Below are 21,553 nucleotides of genomic sequence, written 5' to 3'. Positions count from 1 at the left end.
TTTACAAAGCAGAAAACCCCCAGAATGGAAAGAAATGCTTCTGCCAGTTACAGAGAAGCAAAATGAAAGTGTGATGGTGCCTGAGTACTGCAAAGGTTGAAGAAAAATCCCCAACAGAAGGTGAATTTAAAAACCCAACCAAAATGAAGTAGATTTATTGGTATCTAAACTCCAGTGGTTTCTGGAGCACTGACTCATGATGTCTGAATGTCTGGGCTTGCCAGAAGCCTGCACTGAAATGTGACCCTGCTGGCTTGGGCCATATATGGGAAATTTCCCTGTGTGACAAAGGTGGGAATCCAGGAGGTGCAGGTCCCTGGCTGAAGCTTTCCTTACCTGCTGTCCTCTCAGTCTTCTGTGAAAATGCATTCTCTGGGTTGGATCCCACTGGGGTTCCACGTTCAGCACTTTGTTTGATCCCATGAATTGGATGGGTTTAGGTGAGCTCTGCCATCAAAGGATGCCCATCCTGCCTCCGTTGGTGCTGCACACAGGTGATTAAAAGGCTTGACAAAGAACTTAAATGTTCTGCCATAATTGATGTATAGAGATGTGGCAATAAGGAAAAATTACCTTTTTTTGGATCATGGCTTTAGTTCCCAGAGACCAATGTTTACTTGAATGGTTTGTGAGTCCCTGTGTGAGCTCTTGCAGAATCTCCTCAAGATGTGCCCCCTCAAGTCAGCAAACCATGGGACCAGATGGCTGTTGTGTTTGTTCATGTTTGTGTTTGTATAAAGGCCAGATTTCGGGCTGCTTTGTTTTGGATTTCTGAGTCCTTAATGTTCTGCAGAAACTGAGGCTGGAGGGAGAGAGGCGCAGCAGTCAAACAAGGATGGTGGTGAAGGAACCCATGTAGAACCTTCCAGTTCTAGAAACAAACACTGCAGGTGGTTGGAAATGGACTTTTCCACAACACCTGTCCCATGAATGCTGTAGAGAGTTCATGCTTGTCCTGCTGGCACACATTGGGTGCTAAGGCTTGAACTTTCCCTCAGTTTCCAAGCTCTTCTCCAGGGCTGCATGTAAGCAATTCTGAATTTCTGGATTCTGAATTTCAAATGCTTCCGTGCTAAATGGAGATTGGCACAATAATAGTATTTATGGAAATGCTTTAAGAGAACAACTTCAAAGTCCCTCTCAAAGTTCCACCTGTATTAACTTCCTTCAGATGAGAGTGGGGTATTTTCCCTTGTCCACAGATAAGGTGACTAAACCATAAACAAACTCACTTTTTTATCGTGCTATCTTTTGTTATCTCAGGAACAAAACCAGTCATCAGGTTTGTATTCAACATCCTGGACCTTTTTTTAACTGCTGACTAATTTCTAAGTATTTCTGCAGCCTGGGAGGGCAGAACTTCCCACATTGTGTCAGATGTGACGTGTGAGCTGGTCTTCGTACGTGTGTGCTGAAGGAGAAGATCTGCAGCTGCATTTTCTTCTATTTCAGCACCTAGTTTGGATTTGAATTCAGATTAATTTGGAATAGGCATAGCTATGAAATGAGTCTGCAGTGTTTGTACTTGTTATGATGTGCCTCAGTTATATACATCCAGATCTGTTTCAGTCTAGCCAAATAAAAATTATCTTTTTTCAGGCTGCAGTTAAATAGGTTAGAGGTTGCCTGCCAGTCTGCACAGAGCTGTGGTGCATCCAGTCCTACTGCACGTACACTTTTCCACTTGTATAAATTCCATGGAATTTACGTTCATTTTCTACCAGCAGCTCCTGGAATAAGGTTGGGAGAAGAGTAGGTTTAGCATGTGAGGAATTTTGAGACTATATTTTGATTTTAGAGGGGTGAAATTTAGAAGTTTACTGGTTAAAAATAAACCCATAGCTTGGCATGACAAATAATTTCCAGGATTTCCAACTGGTGTTGTAATTTATCAGCAAACACTCTCAATTCTGGATGCCTGAGACACAGTGATAACCCTGAGTCTGTGGAGCTTTAGGGCCAATTGTAATCCCAATTTCAGGGAAACTTAGTGTAATTCTGGTTAGTCTTGTCCATTTCCAAATTTGATGAGCTGTATCTGGGATAATGCACCTCTCTCTTCTCCTTTCAACTGCCCCCATATGCTTGTGCTTCATTCCAAAGCTAAACTGTTGGTGAATATGTAATTTATGCAGTTGTCATAATGAAACAAGATGTGTAATTGTGCAAGGGATTCCAATGAAAATAGCTTGATCTCTTTTTACCTGAAGTAGGAAACTTGAGATATGATGAAAATAAAAGTTGATATCCTTTCTCCTCCCCTTTTTTCTCCATTTAGGAGAAGGGTATCATTACACCATCTGACAGTGGTTACCTTCTCCCGTGGTGAAATCACCTTCCAGCAGAGGGAATTCCAGGCTGTTCCCTGGTTAAACTGTGGATCTGCTCCTGTTTGTTTGCAATACCCAAACACTGAAGTCACTGGGTCCACAGCAGTGTTTTGCAGCACAGCAGAAACTTATTTTCAGCAAGGTTCTATTCTGGGCATTGTAAAATGTGCTGAGAGAGGGAGGTATTTGTAGTGTGGAGAGGAGGAGGACTCCCTGAAAAGCTCCTGCTATGCCTTTGGAGCCTCTTTCTGACTTCCAGGTGGGCACAGATCCAGGAAACCTCCCCCAGCTGTTGCCACGTGGCTGTCATGGAAGAGTGGTTGAGGTGGGTTTTGAGATGAAATCTGGATGGGATGGACTCTTCCTGGGGTAGGGCTGGTTAGGGAAGCTGCACAGTAATTTAAGTGTTCAGGTTTTCATTGAGAATTATTTATTGCTGTCTATTGGAATTACAGTTTTAGCCGTGACCTATGCAGCTGAATCCAAGAAAACCTGTGAGGAAAGGTGAAAACCTGTGAGAGAAAAAAACAGCATGGAGCTTCTTCTCCATCATGAAAAGGACTGGTTGAGTTGGGAGGAGATAGTCCAGGATTCCTGGACTGCTCCTTGCTGACATTTTGATGGAGACATTCCACTTTCAGTGACACTTTTGGGTGTGAGACTAAGGACAGAGACACATGCAGCCATGCAGGATTCTGGGAATGGTAACAAAACAGTACTCTGGAATCTTGCTTCTCCAGAGTGTCCTTTCTTCTCCTCCTGACTTGGTTCATGCTATAATTACAACTGACTTAATTCAGCCTTGCTGATGAAAATCAAAGCAGTGTGAAAGAGCACAGCAGCTTTTTGAATTGTTTTTCCGCGTAACAGGAGAGCGGAAGGGAGATAAGCTCGAGGTCACAGTGTGTCCCTTGGGAACAGGTATGGGACTAAGGAGTTGAGACAGACTGGGTAAGAAAAATAATTTTCTAAAATCACATGATTTCATTAATCACTTTGTTTTGGTTTCTGCTAACTTGCTGGGAGAATGTCACTGGGACATTCTGCTAACTTGCTGGGAGAATTTGGTTGAGACAGACTGGGTAAGAAAAATAATTTTCTAAAATCACATGATTTCATTAATCACTTTGTTTTGGTTTCTGTTAACTTGCTGGGAGAATGTCACTGATTTGCAAAAGAAAAAGACAGTTGACTTTCCATCTTGGCAGATGTCTTGAGTCCTAATTACAGTTAATAGCAAAAAGAACTTTTTATCTAAATATTTTTCAATATATAAAATGCAACTTTGGGTCAAAGTAAACAGTTTATAGTAAAATAATACTCATCCCAGGTATCCAATTCCTTACAAAACAGGATTTCCAAGCTTCTCATGTTGAAGTGGGGGGAATTTGGTGTTACTTGTGCTACAGAGGAGAGGGAAAATGGGTGAGAGTTGAGTTTGCAATTCCAGGTGCAAAGCTAGGAGTCAAGTGAGAAAGTGTCTGTTTTGTCTTTCTCCATAAATCCCACAGCTTTCTAAAACTGTTTTCTCCATTTCAAATGGGAATTGCAGCTGTCTAGTTTCAAAGAGGTGCTTGAAGGTGAGATCCTTTGTGCTTGTAACAGTGCTGGTGGGATTTCAGGTGGAGATCTGTCTGTAAACCTCCTGAACATCATCAGGTGTTGCTGGCAGTACTGATAATACTGGTACAGCTGCAAAATGCTCTTGGAATACTTGCTGGATTTTTGTCATGTATATAAGAACTTGTAATTTTCCTCTCAGCTAAGCCAATTTTCCATGGGCTTACCTGGCAAATGGTCTGCTCAATGTAAACCAGGTTATAGCAGCATAAAAGGGGCTTTGTCTGCACAAATGATGGTTTCCACTGTACCACGCAAGTGGGAATTGATTTTTGGTGCTTCTCTGGGCTCAGCAGCAGTTGAAGGCGCTGGCGTTTCAGCAGAGCCGTGTGTGGCTGTGCTGAACGCCTGTGGCCCCATTCCAGCTTTTTCCTGCTCTGCCTTGCACCCTGCCCCAGCGGGCTGCCCTGTTTACTCTCTGCTCTGTGCTAAATGGATGTCACTTCCTTCATTAAAATGCTGGTGCGTGGCCAGGTTCCCTTCCTTTGGGCTCGCACGCTCGCAGCAGCGGCGCTGCCGAATCCAGCTGTGTGCCACGCTCCGGGATCTGCTCCTGCCTGCGTTGTTGGGATCTGCTGAGGCTGCCGAGCCCACACACAGAGGAGGCTTTTGGAGGCATCTCCAGGGTGGAGAAGCACAGGTGCAGCTGTGTTGAAGAGGGGCTGAAGATGGAGTATTGCTGGTGGGTGCAGTCCCTTCCAGCCAGGGACTGTGCGTGTCCCGTGGGGAAGGTGTAGGCAGCGTTTGGAATGGGGTGCCAGTGCCAGCCTGCTCTGGCCAGCCTCTGGACATGAGGATGTGGGTGCTGTTCAAGGGCATCCCCTGATGTGCCCGGCAGTACAGGCACTCCTGGATGCACAGGATCACAACCAAAGGGACACAGAAGCCTTGGACACCCTGTTCTGTGTGGACTGACCTGAGCTCTCTGCCTTTGTAGCTGACCAGGGCCTCACCTGAAGAGTTTTAAACTGACATCAAAGTTGCTGATCAGACTGGTGAGCAATTAAATATTTGTCTTTGTTGCATGATGTTAGATGATTAGAGATGGGAAATGTCTCCAGGCTTTTGGAGGGCACAGAACAAAATGAAAAAGTGTTTCTTTCCTCCTTCTATAACACAATTTCTTGTGCCTACCCCACCTGAACACTTCTGTTTCTAGCTGTGATCCAGTGCTGGTATTTATTTACTCATTTTTTTCAAGGTGTGCATACTGTCACCTTGGGCAGGTGAAGTAGTAGCTTTACTCATAAACATATTTTTTCCTATCCCTACATAAAAATCTGACAGTTTCAGTCCAGTTATTTTATCAAGTAAATTAGATGTACATTCCTTATGACAGGTTTGTGTCCCATCTCTTCCTTTTCTCCTGCTCTGTACTGGTTGAGACACCATGTCTGCAAATGTCATGCTCAGACTGGCAACCTGCTTCCTTTCCTTGTCCCTTCTGCAAGTGGCTCATTAGCTGACTTTTCCAGCTGTCCCAACATATGGCTGCTCCCATTTATCATAATTCAGGTCTGTGCCTGGAACAAAGGCTGATAAAAATAATACTTTGTGCATAAGTGGCATTTGAGCAGATTATTCTATAACTCTGTTATCAAGCAAATACTGTTTTTTTGACCTTACTATGAATTCAGTTTGGAAGTGGTAGGTCATTAGTGAAACTAATTTTAGCAAGGCATTTCTTATCAGTGCAGGTTTGTTGAAATAAATTAAAAAAAGTAGTAAATTGTAACAATGAGCAATTGTGCAACACTATTAATGGGACACCATGGTGATTAAATGCTTCAACCATTTCAAACAGCATTCGTCAAAGTGAGATCTGATCGATTTTGCAGGGGCTACAGCATGGATTAATAACAAAAATAGTAATTTTAAAAAAGACCTATCAATACATGAGTATTTTAAAGCCACACTGCCTTTTTCTGGCCTCCTGAACAATTTCCTTGGTCTTCAAGCTACTAGAAGTGGCAGGAACTAATGATTTTGTGCTCAGCATTATGCCAGGGTTGGTGTGTTGTGTTGAGAGCTGTCTTACTGGTGTTGTGCAGGACACACAGTCTGTGTTGGTGTAGAACATCTGTAGCTGCTCACTGCAGGTCCTGAAGGCTGGAGGAAGGTTCTGAATGGGAAGGAAGGAGGGTGTTTCTCAGTGGATGGGGGGCAGAGAGGAGCTGGCTGGTTCAGGGAGCTGATGGAGAAGCAGCTCACTGTGCTGAGCACAGGAGGTGTGAGGCAGCTCTTGGGGCTGATGGGCAAACAGCACTGCAGGGACGCTGGCCCTGGCAGAGCTGCTCTCTTGCATCTCCCTCCCTTTTTGGCACCCAGCTCCATCTGCAGTAGCCTCGAGGGTCATCAGCCCTGCTGCTCCAGTGGTTGAAGGCCTCTCAGGAGCAGAACTACTTGCTGCTGTGGTTTCTTCTCGTGTGGGAGTAGAATCAGCTGCTTCTGGGAGCTCATTTCCTTTTGATCCCTTGATTCAAGTGTCTCCTTGGTGCTGCTGCATTCCAGCTGCTGAATTCCTGAGCAGTCATGAAAAGGAGCCAGACCCAGTCCTCGAGAGCTTTATTATACAGAGCTGGAAGCTCATTGATTCTGAGATGTTCCTTTGCTTGCTCTAGTCCCTTGTTGTTTGTACCCTTAGGAAAATTAAGGCAGATTTTATATTCAAACACAAACCACAGTTTCCCTCTGCAGCCACAGCCTAGCCTTTGATGAAATCCAAACAGCATGTGTAATAAATCCTGTGTGGAGGCTGTGATCCCTGGTACTCCAGCTAGCAAGGTTATGGCAGTGATATTGCATATGGAGAACCTGAGCTCAAACCCTTTTCTAAATGAAGATAGAAAATAAAAGAATCCAGGCTTGTATTATGAATCCTTCTTCAACTATGTATGGGAGGAAAACTTTGACATCACTGGTATTTCATTCAGAATTAAATCAATACAGAACTTTTGGCGTTGTATAGAACGTGTTAATGAACTGGTGATGAAATAAATTTAAGTCTCCTGTTTAAATCCAGTCAAGAGATTCATGGCATGGACAGCTTCATACTGGAAAAATAAATAATCAATAAAAGCAGTCCAGCAGAGCATGGTGGAGTGCTGGCACCACTTTGTCCATGGCAAGCATCCTCCCTGCCATTTATTGGATTTCTTCTGGTTTTCCTTAAAGCAGCTGAGGAAAGAAGATGAAACAGCCCCTTCCCAGGGTGCTGATTGCCATGTGGGTGGATGTGTTTGCAGGTCCAGGATAGACTGTTTGATCTTGTGTCTCCACCCTTGATGAAACTCCCTCTCCCTTTGCCCTGGCAGATGCTCCAAGCACAACATGCACTTAGGATTTAGGGCAGGTGTTTTTTGGCTGCCAGCAGACACTGCTGGGTGCCTGCCATGGAGCTTCCAGTTTGCCAAACCCAGCTCAGCTGGGTTTGTGTGTGGCTCACGCAGTTGTTTCTGTGGCTCCATGAGGCTGTAGAGACACCTTGTCCAAGGATAATGCTGCTATCAGTAGTGCCTGTAGTGTCAGCTATGCCAGTAAGTCCACATCTTTTATTCAAGATGTTCCTGAAATCCATGCTGTCATTAAGTTTTCCAAGCTGTTATTTTTCACACTGTTATTAGCCAAGTTACTGTAAGTATTTTCCCAACCCTGGAGCACAACACAGAAGTAGCTCTTTCCACTGGGAGTTCTTTTGTCTGGGCATTAATTTGTCACTTCGGTGTAGCTGTGGAGCTCCTTGGGTGCAGAACAGCAGCTCCTTTGCGGGGAATTGACAGGATCTGTATAGGGCAGGACTCTCTGGTTCTGACCTTCAGACTGCCACATCTGTAACATCCATCCATCCATCCATCCAGGAAATGAGCAGTTCCTGGACTGTGCTGACCACGTACCTCCAGATGGGTAAGAGAATAAATAAGGGAATAATTTTGCTGTAGCAAACATTGTAGAGCTATCAAGGAAATTGTCATCCTGAAATTCCACTGAGGCATTCTGCTTGTAACTTAGTGTCCTCTATCAGTGGCAGTGTTCATTTCCTTGGCTCTAAAGCTGATCCTGTCCAGAACAATGGAAAATCCCTCTTGAAGCAGCTGCTGAATATTACCTGTATTTCTTGCTGCTGTCTTAGTGCAGCTGTAGGCAGCTACAAAGGTGTTTTACATGTGTGCTCCTTTTTATACCTTTGGAAAAATGTTATGGATCAGAGGACAGTCCTGGTTGTTGTTTGTTTATGGGCATTTTCCCTTCTATGCTTTTGTAGCTGAGCAGGATTAAGGCTCTTCTAAAGCAACATCTGAGCTTTTTGTTGGCCTTTTAATTCCTGGCAATCACAGAGCTACAACCCCAGCTGAATGCTGAGCTCTGTCTTATTTTATCCCAGTTTGTGCACTGCCTTGTGTTTTTCTTCCCAATGTTTGACATGTTGCAACGTTCCAGAGTGAATTAGTAGGCTGTCTTTTTCTAGGAAAACAAAGTTTTTGGGGGCAGGCAGTAGCATTTGTGTATTCTGTTATCGTGGGTGGCCTTCAGCTTGCAGGGGTCCTTGAAACAGGAAGGGAGCTGAACTCTGGATGCAGTTTTCCACTGCTGTGGAGGCTGTGAATGCTTCTTGCACTGTGCAGCTTTGTGTTGTTTAGATTTGTGATTCCTAGGAACAAATTAAATCTCCCAAAGAACGTGATTTCAAGTAGAAATTCTGTATTTTTGCAAAAGAAAATCTCTGTTAACTTCTGAGTGGAACAGAGAGCTTGGAAATTAACATGCAGAGAGGAAAAGGGTAATTTTTTCTTTTATCTGTGCCATCTGAAGTGCGTGTTTGATTGCAGGGCAAAGCTAATAGAGATGGATGATAGATTATTTCTGTTCATGCAGTGCTTTCCTCCTTGTATTTATTGGGATCTCATTGCCAGCCTAAGTGCAGTCCACACTGTTTATTGAGATCTGGTGTCATTCCCACTGCAGCAACGAGCACATCAGCTCCAGCACGAATCCATGGAGTGAATGTGTAGATTTGTATTTAAACTCTGCAATGTGCTGAGCCTGCAGGGAGGGCTCCTGGCTGAGCTCACACTGTGGCCTTTGAAAGGCGTCTGTCCAGGACAGCAGGGACTCTGAGCAGCCAAATTCAGCCAGGGTCTGAAAGGATCAAAGATGCCACTGAAGCAACAGATACTGGAGCAGCACCAGAGTGCAAAAACTTCCCAGTTCAAGTACATCAGCCCCAAAGTTTCAGCACAGCTGAAAAAAAAGAACATAATATACTCAATAACCTTTAGGATTCCCTTCCCAGCCCTGTTCCCTTGGGAATCTGGAGTTTCACAGTGGCAATACTTACTGAGTAACAAGCAATGAATTGGCTGTACAGCTGAGAGATGTTTTATTTCCAGAAGTTTATAAAATCAAGCAGTTGCTGAACACTATCAGTGAGGGAGCTGATTTTTAAGACATAAAAGAAACAGTTCAGGAACTCCCATGTGAGAGCAGAAATGCAGAGGAGGCAATTTGTATTCAGTTTACCCGTAAGTGATGACACATGGTGTGTGCTCCAGAAACTGAATGCCCAGATGAATTCAGATTTCTTTGTAAACTCCCAAAAGCAAGTTTATAGCAGTGTATTTCTGGAATATTGCAGCAGAGGTGGTCTGAGAAGACTTTGGAACTGAGCATTTTGCACTGGACTGTGTTAGGATTTTTGGTAAGTGTGTGTGTGTATGTGTGTATACATATAAAATTTGACTTGAAAAAATAAACAAGTGATTTTGTGTCTCAGCTGCAGTTGTTTTCCTAAGCAAGTTACCAAAGCCTATATTTGATTTACTTACATTACTGACATTGACCTGCTGTGTGATGATTCAGCCTTGTAATGCTGTAAATTCAGCCGAGAACTGCAATGTGTGAAGTCAGCGGCTCAGCTGTCCTTGCTTTTATTTTATCTTTTTGGATTTGTAGCTGTAAATCTGTAGAGGGATTTAGGATAAAGCTGAGGAATGGCCATCTGTGATCCTGCTGCTGATTTTATTTAACTGTTCTGTTCCGTATAATTTGAGCTTTTGTGTTCTTTTCCTGATGCCTTATTACATCCTGATAAGTATTGCAGCTTATGTGAAATAGAAACAGCCTGTTACAGCAAACTCAGAATCTGATACGGCCAAGTGGAACATAAACTTTATCTTATCTTCATTGTAGTCTCTTAACTCTGAAGTATCAGTAATAAAGTTCTCTTGATCTTTGTTTGTCCCTTCTCACCAAAGCTGCATCATGCTGGACTGGGCGTGTGGGGTTTGTGTCAGAGGAAGGATCAAAACTGACAAACGTGCTGTTAAAAATGAACCACGGGTGGGCACTGACCTGCATGTCCTGCTTTGTGTCCCCTCAGCTGGCAGGCGCTGTCCCTGCCCCTCTGACAGGTGTTTTCCCTGGCAGGTACTATGTGGGCGAGCTGCTGTAACTGGTTCTGTGTGGATGGCTCCCCTGAGGAGATGCAGCCGCCGCCGGCAGCCCGAGCCCAGGCCTATTCCAACCCCGGCTACAGCTCCTTCCCCTCTCCCACTGCTTCTGAGCACAGCTGCAAAGCCTGTGGCCTGCACTTCGACAGCTCCTCCAGCAAGGTGAGTCCTGAGCCTGCCCTGCCAGGGCCAGCTGCCTTCATTTAGTTACAGACACACATTTTAAACACATATCCTCAGATCTGCGCGTCCCATATGGGAGAAGACAGCTCACCTTGGCTCTGCATCTTCAGTCATTCTGGCACAATTAATGTGACTGGAAATCCTTCAGCAGACTTCCTCAATGAGAAGGCCAAACTGCTGATAATCACTTAAAAAAGCATTAACTTGAGCATAAGGTATTAAATTTCTTATTTAAAAGCACTAATGTCCTTTAAAAATAAATATTGTGGCAAGAAGTTTAATAATGTTTGTGTTTTCAGTAAAGGGAGATATTCCTGCCTGTTTTCCAAACAATTGTTGCTCAAAGCAAAAGCCAATGAAGTTTTTTGAGGGTGTGTATAGAACTGCTGAGCAAAAATAGCCCCAGATCAATTTTATCTTACTTGTAAACTTGATTTGTGGGTGTATAAATGCCAAAATAATTGGTACCACAAGACTTAATTCGACAGCAACCCTGCCTGGGGCATTATTTGGACTTGGTGGGTCCTTTAATGCTGCTTGAAAATGTTCCAGTGAGGAAAATTGTTCTGTGTCCACACTCTGTGGCTTAAGAAGTGTCTGATCTATAGTTACTGGACTTAAGTATGTGAGAATTTAAAAATAATGGTGAATTCTGGCCACAGCCCTTTTAGATTATATGGGAAAGTTCATAAATTGGTTTTCCTTGCACTTTTTATTTATGCATGAGGAAACACATCTGAGGAATGGTGAGTCTTGGCAGAGCTGCTGCTTTCTACTCCCAGGGCAGCAGGGATGTTGGTGCATTTTTGCACTGAGAAGTGCAGTTGCTTCAGGAATCAAAGTCTGGTGATGTACTGTGGGGTGTGTGAGTGTGCTGAGGCTCCTCCTGGTGCTGGGCCAGCTGCAGTGGGGCCCTCCCTGCTCGTGACTCTGTAATGCTGTCTTTGACATTCTCCTCATTCAGCCACCTCCTCACAAATACTTGTGGAGAGAGTTACCCTGGACCCAGCACTTGCTGTTGGGCATGATTGGGAATAGTGGATGGAGAGAATTCTGAAATGGAACCATTTCAGGCAGCTGTGAGCTCAACAGCAGAGGCACAGCCCTGTTTTCCCCAGTATCTCCTAAATACATGTTCTGTATGAGCTGCCCTTAGAGCAGAGTCTTGGACAGAGCCATCAGTGGCTCCAGCTGAGCTGACTCACACAGGAGAGGGAATGCTCAGGTGCACAAATTGTAGAGGAGCTGCTAAGGCTGTTGAAAACATTCCTGCCCTCAGCAGCTTCTCCCTTTTCCTGTGGGATCTGCTGTCTGTACCTGTGCTCGTGTCCAGCTGCTCCTGCTCCAGGCTGTCAGGGAAATTGAAGTTTATAGTCTGTATTCCAAAGGAGGTCCCCAACCTCCTCCCCCCTTCCTGCTGCGCAGCTCCTGAGCTGTGATCTCTGGGGGTGAGTGGAGCCCCGTGCTGCAGGTGGGAATGCTGGAACAGGAGGGGCTGCCAGAGCTCACCCATCATGTCTGAGGGAGTGAAAACATCCCTTAGAACACACTGCTGTGTTTGTGAGCCATGGGAATTCCTCAGTGCTGTTGCTATGGAGGGAGCAGTGTATGAAATCTCACAGTGCTGCAAGGACAGCATGGAAAACTGCATTCTCTCCTGGGAGAGGCAGCACCTTGGAACTCCAGTGTCCAGTTAATGTTTATTCTAAAATACAGGGGATAAAAATTAATTCCTTCTGCACTGGTGACCATAAGGATAGCCTAGATTGCTTTAAAAAAGCCCAAACCCAACAAACCAACAAAACCCCCCCACATAAAGCATTTCAGGGCTGCGTGACCATGCTGACTGTGCTGTCAGTGAGCAGCAGACAGATGTGGCCTGACCTTTTAGGAAAGTTTTAATGTGGAACAACATTTGAAACTAATCTTTCTGAAGAACATGGTGCCTTGAATTAATGTCCTTTCAGTCAGAGTTCAGTGAAGCTGTAAGAGCTGCTTGATGCTGAGATGTAGCCAAAATGTCCATGTTTAAACACTTGCTGCTCAGATACAGGCTGGGGAGGTTGTTTTTTTCTCTGAAGATAAATCCTAGTGCTGAGCTGCTAAGTCAGAGACATGCCTGGCTTTATTTCACTTCCCAAATGTGTCCTTTGATAACTGAGGCAGGATTGCTGTTAATTGCAAGAACATGTTTGATAGAACAGCCCTTGTGCTGTTTGCTTTGTGATACCTCAAGGTGGGAGTGCTCAAGTAGGGGTTTTCTGGCTGGTGGAAGGTCCTTGGCAATACAGGGGGTCCCTTTGGAGCCAGTTTGGGAGCCTGCAGGCCATGGGGAGGCTTCCCCTGCCAGAGAAGAATGGGGCTGCTTTGGGGTTTTGGGTTGTTTTGTGCAGTTTTTGTGTTGTTGGGGTGTTTAAATCTCAGTTCATCTGATTGCTCCCATGTCAGAGATGAGGGATTCAGAGGGCAAGTGTTAATTACCAACAGGGTTATTTTCCACTTCTGTACCTTTGTGGATTTGTTTTGTTCCCCTGCTCTAGGCACACACAGCCATCAGTTCCTGTCTCTACCCTGAAAATTCGCCAAGGAACAGGATTGCTCTTGCAATCATAGGGTCACAAAAAGTCAATTACATATTAATTTTTTTATGGTGATGAAGTTAAGGAAAACTCCTCCAAACTGGATGTTCTGTGGAAATTGCCCTTCCTGCCTTGCTTTGTGATTGGTGAAAGTTGCTTTTCCTTGGCAGGCCCCCAGACAGCAGCTTTGAGATAAGGTTTCAAGAGTTTCTCTCTGTGGTGGAAATGTTAATGTCTTAAAATGCTTGCGCAGGAAATTGGGATTCTTTCCAGTGAGTGTCACTGTGAGTGTAGTGCAGGCTCTAAATGAGAGGCCTGGAGGTGTTAACTGGGGAGCAGGGAGGGTTTCAGGCTGAAAAGGGCATCAGAAAGAGCTTTTGTAAGAAAGTAGTGTATTTACACCCTGTAAAACATCTGCTTTCTTTCAGCTGGGAAGACAGAGATGTTCTTCAATCACTAGAGCAGTTCATAAACCACTTTTTTGTCTTTGAGTTTGTATTTATTACTTCTCCAACTCACCTGTGTGTTTTTCCTTGCACAGCTATGAAGGATCAGGATATCAGAATTTCACAGAGGTGCTTGGCTCCTCTCAGACGGTGAATTGGCATTTTAACAGCACTTAGAAACCACTTCTTTCTTCCCTCAGGACTTTTTAACAGGCACATAATGTGCTATTCCTATTGGAAAATGTAGAATTTGCCTTTCCAAAGGGTCGAGCAGTCAAGTTTCTGCAGAAGTCAGCATGGACTGTGAGTGCTTGGAACTTCTGAAAATCAAGCCCTGAGTGACAAGATCAGAACCAGTATCAGACAGAAACATTTAACAACAGAATTCAATCTGTAAAGTTTTTAACTGTCTGGGGCATAATATTTCCAAAACTTCCAACACTTTCTGTCTAGCACTAACTGGTATAAAGTGTGTGTATTGTTTTCAAAATAATATTTTTGTGTAAATAAATGTCATATTCTTTGATGTCTGTGAGACCTTGCTGTTCCCTGTCCTTCTTATGGTGAAAGATTCCTTCTGTGATTGCAGCAAATTGGAGGGAAGAACATCATTCATAGCGGGTGCTTATGAAAGAGAAATGTTTTTAAGTAGTTCCTTCAATGCTGGAGCTTCTTAATGCACAGAGCAATGTGCACAACTAGCTGGAATTCACAATGTGCACAACTAGCTGGAATTCACTCACAAGTCTGCTGCCTCAATCTGCTGATTTTCCCTCTGGCTTAAACTGCATGAGCAGGTGCAGAAAATTCCTGTCGTGTGAGGGCATCTTGTCAGGATATCATGTTTCATTCTGGGCAAATGGAGTGGGAATGGGGCTTCTCTAAGACTCGGTGGTTGCTCAGGGATCAATCCTTTTCCTCCTCTAGGAACATGAGTAACCACTTGGCACTTTTTCATGGATTGCAGGGTTTTGATTGTGCTTTAGGAGCAGCTGCTGCTTCCTTCGGCTGCGCTGCCTGCACTGCCGTGTGCTGCTGGCACAGGGCACGGGCTGCCTCTGACTCCTTCCCCTCTCTCTCCCAGCACATCTGCTTGGACTGTAAGAAGAACTTCTGCACGTCGTGCTCAAACCAGCCCGAGGGTGGGCCCCTGCTCTGCCACCTCTGCCAGCGCTTCCGAGCCACGGCCTTTCAGCGGGAGGAGCTGATCAAGATGAAGGTGAAGGATCTGCGAGATTACTTGGCCCTCCATGAGATTTCCACAGAATTCTGTCGTGAAAAGGAGGACCTGGTATTCCTGATCCTTGGCCAGCAGCCTGCAATTACCCAAGAAGATCAGATAAGAACAAACACATTTAATACCAGTGCTCATGAACAGCAGGACTTTGTGAGTCACCCCCCAACCAACCTGGCCTCTCCTACCTCACACGATGAGTCCTCAGTGTCTGCAGATCCCATCTCAAGTTCAGAAGCTCAGGAACACCAACAGGTACAATCTCTGGCCAGAACCATCTTTTGCAAACTCATTCACCTCTGTTTTTGGATTAACTACTAGGATGTTGCGTGTGGTTCTGCTGTGTAAAGTTGTGACTTGCTGTCACTAACTATGATGTGCTGTTCATTATGGAATTGAATTTGGCGGGCAGTGCTGAATATCTCAAGCATTCGCTCTCAGAACATCATCACTGTTCTGGGTTGTGTTTTCTCTGGTGCTCTGGTCCACACTTCCCTTGCCACAAGATGCTCCCGTGACTGTTCCTTTGGTACTTGCTGATGGCTTCTGGCACGTGTTTGTGGGTGTAATTAAATAGTTGATACTGTTCTTTAATTCCTGTGCCAAATAACAAGGACAGTCTAAAGCAGTTTTGGAGCTGGAGCTGATCAGAGGTGATGGGGGCTGGGTGAGGTTTTTGTTGTCTCCTGCACTCAGATCAATAGAAGACAAACCCTGAGTCTGTTGCCAAGTCTTGGTTTATGATGAACCTGCAGTTCTGATGAACCTCAGCAGGGGCATTTCAGTTTAATTATTTTTTATTGACCTTGCTTTGTTTGTCTTTCTGCTCTCTGCTAAGGAAAGTTTACTCAGTGTTTGACATCTGCTCCTTGTCCGGTTACAAAGTTAATGGGTGTATTCAGTTCCCTGTGGGCCAGAGCTGTGAAAATGTGTGTACCTTCTGCTTCCTCAGCAGATTTATTTAGTTCAAAAGAAGAGTTCTCCTGGGAGAATGTTTTTTACAAATCATTAAAAGGCATTTTCATTCCTTGGTTTTCTGGATATTGCCATTCCAGTTTTTACCAGCTCTGCTGTCTTCCCTCACTGCCCCGTGATACATTTCAGCTTCTTGTCTTGACTTGCATGACATGGTGCTGCAGTTCAGGCTCTTTGATCCTGATTGTTACTCTTGGGCTCTGTAAATATTAACAAGTCCCCACTTGGATAAGTGGGATGGTAACATTACAGTCTCTTTGTCAGTAGGAGCAGTGGCTGCTGGGGGTGAGTCAGCTGAAATTACACTGCTCATTTGATCAAGTGTTCAAAGCAACTGCCCAGCTTTTCTCCTCCAGCCCTGTCACTGCTGCACCCTAGCTCGTTGTCTCCTGTTTGCCCACTCCAGACCCTATCTGAGGAGGTGTTTGCTGGGTTCCTGTGAAGATCTGAGCTGTCAGAGGAGGGTTCTGCAGAGCCTTGCACTGAGAGCTCTGACATCACACACAGCACAGTGTGACCCTCAGGGAAGGACTGCACATATGCATTACAAATTTGGTGTATAAATTTGGTCTCATCCTGATCCAGTCTGAGGTTCTGTACTGGAGCTTTAAAGCTTCAGCTTCAGCAAGTGTTACTTTGTGTGAGTGCTGCACAGGGAAAACGCTCTGTGAGTGTGCCTGGCTTGTGCCTTGTCCTGCCTGTGTCCTTCCAGAGGTCAGGGGCTGCAGTGACACTGTCCTGGACTTGGTTTCCCTTCAGAAACCCACAAATGGTGAAAGCTTCATTTCCTCTTCCAGGCCAATGGTCATGTGCCTCCGACCCCAGCCTGTGGAACAGCAGCTGAGAATGCAGCAGAAGAAGCAGCAGCAGAGGATGAGATACAGGTTTGTGTCCTGGAAGTGGATGGCAGGGAATACCAGGTTTCCTGGGCTGGATTTGCTACCAGACATGAACAGTAACTGAGAATGACCAAACCAAATCAACCCCTTCTGTGGCATCATCTTGTCCTCCACATACAGAAAGAACTGGTGCCACTTGGGCACCATGGCAGAAATTATTAAGTTCTATCTCAAGATTTGTGTTTCTGGTAGATGAATTCAGAGCAGCCACTTCTCTGTACATCCAAACCTGAATTCCTGCTAACACATGCTGGAAGTTGATTGATATCACAGTTCCAGGCGTTGAGGGCATGAATAATTCCCTGTGTGCTCCCCCCCAGTCCAGTGACTCCGAGGATAACCTGGTGCTGGGCAGGAAGGCCTCCCTGTCTGACCTGACGAGCGTCGGGGACATCAACGCGCTCTCCGTGCGGCAGCTGAAGGAAATCCTCGCCCGCAACTTCGTCAACTACAAAGGCTGCTGTGAGAAGTGGGAGCTGCTGGAGAGGGTCACTCGCCTCTACAGAGAGAAGGACCTTCAACATCTAGGTGAGAGACTTGGCAAACAGGGGCCTGTTCCCCAGGTTTAGCCTTGTTACAGACAGCTGACAAGGAAATGGAACTTAGCTGACGTTTCTGGTGCAGCAGAGTGAGGAGGAGGGGGGAGTGTTTGTGCAGAGTGAAAGGAGCTGAGCTCTGCTCACCACTCCTTGTTGTTGTTTGAGAGAGTTGTGGGAGCCCTGCAGCAGCAGCACAAGGGCTGTGTATCCTTCACACTTGGTGTTGTGCATGCCCCCAGCAGATCCCACTGGGCACCGCCTCACCCTCACAGCAGCTGGTGGGTGGCTGTACACGACTGGATATGCTGAGCTCTTATCTCTTGGCTTGTGGTACCAGGCAAAGCCAGCAGGGAAATGCCCTGCCCAGGCAGGAAACTGCCACCAAAGAGCAGCTGGGAGATTCAGGGCATGTGCTCAGAGCAGTGGCTCCCAGGGCTGCCCAGCTGTGGGTAGCTGGGGTTTCACTCTCTTACCACCAGAGTGTTCCTGGACCTGCTCAGGTGGCTGTGAGGGGACACGGGTGTGTAGAGAATATATCTGGCTTGGTTTTCCAGGTGCCAGTTTGCACTTCGAGGGGATTTCTTAAAATAACCACATATTTGTAAATTACTTACAAGAGAAACTTACTTTAACGCTTTGATTTCATACGTTTGTTTCTCAGTGCTGTCCAAAGTAGTGTTGTTTTCTTAAACGCGTCTCTCTAGGTTTTGTCTTGTATGGATGATGCAAGATTTAAGACAGCAGTTTTGGGGTTACATTCTTTCATTACCTTGTGCTTTTGATGCAATGTATCCTTTTCTTTCACTCACTCTGTTCAATCACTTGGTGATTGTGTAACAGCAGAGGAGCTGGCACAAGGGGCTGCTGCAGGTGCAGCACTGGGAAACCAAACTCTGCACACATTCCAAGGCTGTCTTAAAAATTGAGACATCCCTTTGGATCCCTTATCTCTGGGAAGCTTTAACTGTTCTGTAAGCTCAGTATCGGAGAAAGTTCTTGTCAGTTGTTGAACCTGTCCTGATCAGAGCCCAGCCTGAACCTCCCATGGTGATCAGCACAAAGCAGTTTTGGTTTAGCAACTCCCTCAGGGTTTTCAGCCCCTGCCTGGTAACACTTCTCTCCCAGCTTTTCGGATTCTCACCAAATCTCTCTCTTTTTCTGTTGCAGTTTTGGACACTGACGATCAAACTGGTGAGTGAGATCCTTAATCATGGAGTTGTTTATTGGGAAAAACCGTCCCAAGGTCCAGTCCAGCCAGCACTGCCAAGGGCACCCCTAAACCATGTCCCCAGTGCCACATTTACATGGCTTTTACCTCCCCTCAGGGTTGTTTATGCCACCCACTGCCCTGAGCAGTCTGTTCCAGAGCTTGACAACCCTTTTGAAAATGGATATCAGGAAAAATTTCTATCTAAACCTCCCTGTCACAACTTGAGGTAATTTCCTCTTGTGTTATTACCTGGGAAGAGAGACCCCTGTTGCTTCACTTGCCTCATCTCAGTGGTATTTGTTTCCATCTCACAGAAATTACTGTGTAAAAACTAAAACTTCTGCTCCTTGCCAGCTGATGGAGCAGCCACAAGGGAAATTCCTTTGCACACCTTGTCCCTTAGGGAATCCCTTCAGCAGAGCCAACTGGGATTGCACAAACCTGCCACACCTCCCTTTGTCTGACCCCTCCGTGCTCTCCTGTCCCCTCAGGTGGTGCTGGGCCCCCCAGCACCGAGGACAACCTGTGCAGGATCTGCATGGATGCTGCCATCGACTGCGTGCTGCTGGAGTGCGGGCACATGGTGACGTGCACCAAGTGCGGGAAGCGCATGAGCGAGTGCCCCATCTGCCGCCAGTACGTGATCAGGGCCGTGCACGTCTTCAGGACATAGAGGTGGCTCTGGGCTCAGGGCTGCTGTGCCTTAAAGCCTCAGTGCTCTTAGGGAAAGGGCCAACATCCCTGCCAACAGCTACCTTGGAGATTAGCATGGACCCTGCTGCAAGAGAGGGAAAGAGGAAGCCTGGGGAAAGTGCTCTGCTCAAGCCATGCCCGACTCTGCTCATCCCACCATCGTGCTTTACACCACAGTGCCTGGACTCCTTGGAGCTCATTGCCAGCAGTCATTAACCACCTCCATCCTAGGATCATTTGAGGACAGATGGATGCCCAGCTTTCCACCAGGAAGATCAGCTCCAGAGGCTTTGTATTTCCCTCTGAATAATAAAAGTGAACTGGGGTCTCAAAAAGTGTCCTTTGTTTTGCTGCTCAGGCTCTGCCCAGCAACAACTTGATTTTCGAAGATTAAAATCTCACTGTGCTTGTTAATTTTACTTTTATTTTTAATTTAATGTAAAATTGTTATGCTTGCAGGACAGGCAGACCCTCCCTGCTTTCCCTAATTCCAGCCTAGTGCAATTGTGGAAAAATGTGTAATTTTGTATCAAGGTTGTCTTTGTATTATTGAAAACTTGGGGAGGGAGGCTGGGAAGGCTCAGCCTTGCCCTGTCTGCTGGGTTTTTGTTTCTGTGCCAGAGGGAGGTTTCTGGTTTGATTTTGTCGACTTTGACTTCACAGCATGTGCCAGGGGTGGGGCTCAAGCTGAACTGCCCCCACTTGCTGAGGGAGCTACAAATCCAGGGCTTGAGTCTTGCCCAGGCTTTAGTGAGGAAACCACAGAGCTGCAGAGTAGTGAGTGAGGACTGCATTGCTACACAATCATATTTAAGTACAGGTGACTTTTTCTTTTTTTAGAAGGGAATAATGGAAGAAAGCCTTTGTCTCCATTGGATCCATGAGCAATCTCCACTGCAGATCAGCTTCCCCCATCCTCCCCAGGGCTCAGTTTTACAGTTCTGTTACCTTGCACTGCTTACCAAAAGCAGTTTTGTCCTTTCTGCTGGTGAGGGTGGGGAGAGAGGTTGTGGCCTGATCCCTGACAGCTCTCCTGGGCAGTGTGCTCCCTGGAAGAGATGTGCTAGAGGAGTCTGGCAGTTCTTGCTGGAGGTGCTTGTAACTGGTGTATTTTCCCCTCGGTGTCCATCAGCATGGCACTGTGCCCTCACTGCAGGGCAGCCGAGGCTGTCCTGGCTGCTCTGCAGGGGACAGGGGCTGGCTCTGTGTGCCAGCCTGGCTGCCAGCAGAGAACAGCACAAACCCCGAGGGGCGCTGCAGTGACTGCCCTCAGCTCCCGGGGCACTGAAGTGCAGCTGCAGGGACAGCAGCAGAGCTCCTGCGCAGTGGCAGTGATGGCAGCAGTGCGTTCACCTGGTGTGCTCTGCACAGGGACAGTTCCAGCAGCAGCTCAGCTGCAGCGAGTGCAGGGTCTTTGCTCTGGGAGCTGCAGCCAAAAGAGCACCTGGGATGAGAAAGCCATGGCTCAGGAGGCAGCAGGAGAGAGCCAGGGATTTCTCACTGAGGTGATCTCAGAATTCCACAAAACTGCAGCAGCTGCTGCACTGACTAAACTCAGCATTCTGAGTCCTACCTCTGTCCCAGGTCAGGCTGTTCTTTAATCTTAAGGTTTAACAGATCCAGCAGGGGAACAAAGTGAACAAGTCAGGGCATCCTGACAGAGAAAAGGGCAGGTGAGAAGCGATTCTGTTTGCTCTGGAGAGAGCAGTGGGACCTCGAAGAGCTGCAGGAATACACAATGTGCTGAACAGCCTCATTTAGGAAATCCACTGTGAAAATTCATGTTATATTTTTCAGTAAACTCAGGGCTGGGGGAATTTAGCAGGAAGAAGATGATTCCCCTATGGATAGATGTACTTTCCTTGTAGAGGGTAGGCTTATTTTCTACAGCAGTTAAATCAAGCTGCAGATCAATGCCTGAAATTTTAGGGATGAGAAGATCCACCCACCCTGAACTCCAAAATGTGCTTTGTGAAGGGAGGACTCTTCTTGTTTCCCTTGTAAAAATGGATTCTCTACTTATGGATAGGAGTGAGTTATTTTTAAAGGAAAATCAAAACCTGGAGGAAACTGATTAATGATCCAAAGGAATATAATGTTCTGAACTAATAAAGTAAATGGAAATATTTATGTGCTTTATGTACACTGTACATTGTTTAAAGATGTTAAAACTTAATATTCTACTTGAAAGGGCATGTTATTCACTATTAAATCCTCTGGTACTATGACAGTTCAACTTACTAGTTTTGGTACAAAAGTTTGGTTTATAATTTTATAATAAAGTTGAATTGTGATTTAGTTAACTTTGTTTCTGAATCTGTTACAAGCAGAGATCCTACAGCTACTGCTGAACCTCAGCCAGAAATTGGGATCCCAGCTGCTGAAATGCTGTCAGTGGG

At 45.7% G+C, this 21,553-nt stretch overlaps 1 protein-coding gene across 8 annotated transcripts in view; it reads left to right on the top strand.

Annotated features, from left to right (window-relative positions):
• Positions 1 to 21,494, top strand: part of RFFL (ring finger and FYVE like domain containing E3 ubiquitin protein ligase) — a 29,624-nt gene extending 8,130 nt beyond the window's left edge. For 3 of the 8 annotated variants that reach the window (XM_041482518.1, XM_041482524.1, XM_041482521.1), the window contains 7 exons: positions 9,583 to 9,645; positions 10,374 to 10,558; positions 14,689 to 15,093; positions 16,611 to 16,697; positions 17,033 to 17,240; positions 18,419 to 18,442; positions 18,953 to 21,494. In XM_041482518.1, the coding sequence (XP_041338452.1) occupies positions 10,379 to 10,558; positions 14,689 to 15,093; positions 16,611 to 16,697; positions 17,033 to 17,240; positions 18,419 to 18,442; positions 18,953 to 19,134 (1,086 nt within the window). In that variant the 5' untranslated portion in view covers positions 9,583 to 9,645; positions 10,374 to 10,378 and the 3' untranslated portion in view covers positions 19,135 to 21,494. Of the gene's footprint in view, positions 1 to 4,462; positions 4,946 to 9,582; positions 9,646 to 10,373; positions 10,559 to 14,688; positions 15,094 to 16,610; positions 16,698 to 17,032; positions 17,241 to 18,418; positions 18,443 to 18,952 lie in introns of those variants that run through there. The other 5 variants (XM_041482519.1, XM_041482525.1, XM_041482523.1 and 2 more) reach the window with 4 other exon arrangements.
• The last annotated feature ends 59 nt before the right edge of the window (positions 21,495 to 21,553 follow it).

Source organism: Pyrgilauda ruficollis, unplaced genomic scaffold, assembly GCF_017590135.1.
Source record: "Pyrgilauda ruficollis isolate IOZ18807 unplaced genomic scaffold, ASM1759013v1 scaffold59, whole genome shotgun sequence".
Lineage (NCBI taxonomy): Eukaryota > Metazoa > Chordata > Aves > Passeriformes > Passeridae > Pyrgilauda > Pyrgilauda ruficollis.
Note: the sequence above shows the minus strand (reverse complement) of the source record. Positions and strands in the feature narration are given on the sequence as shown.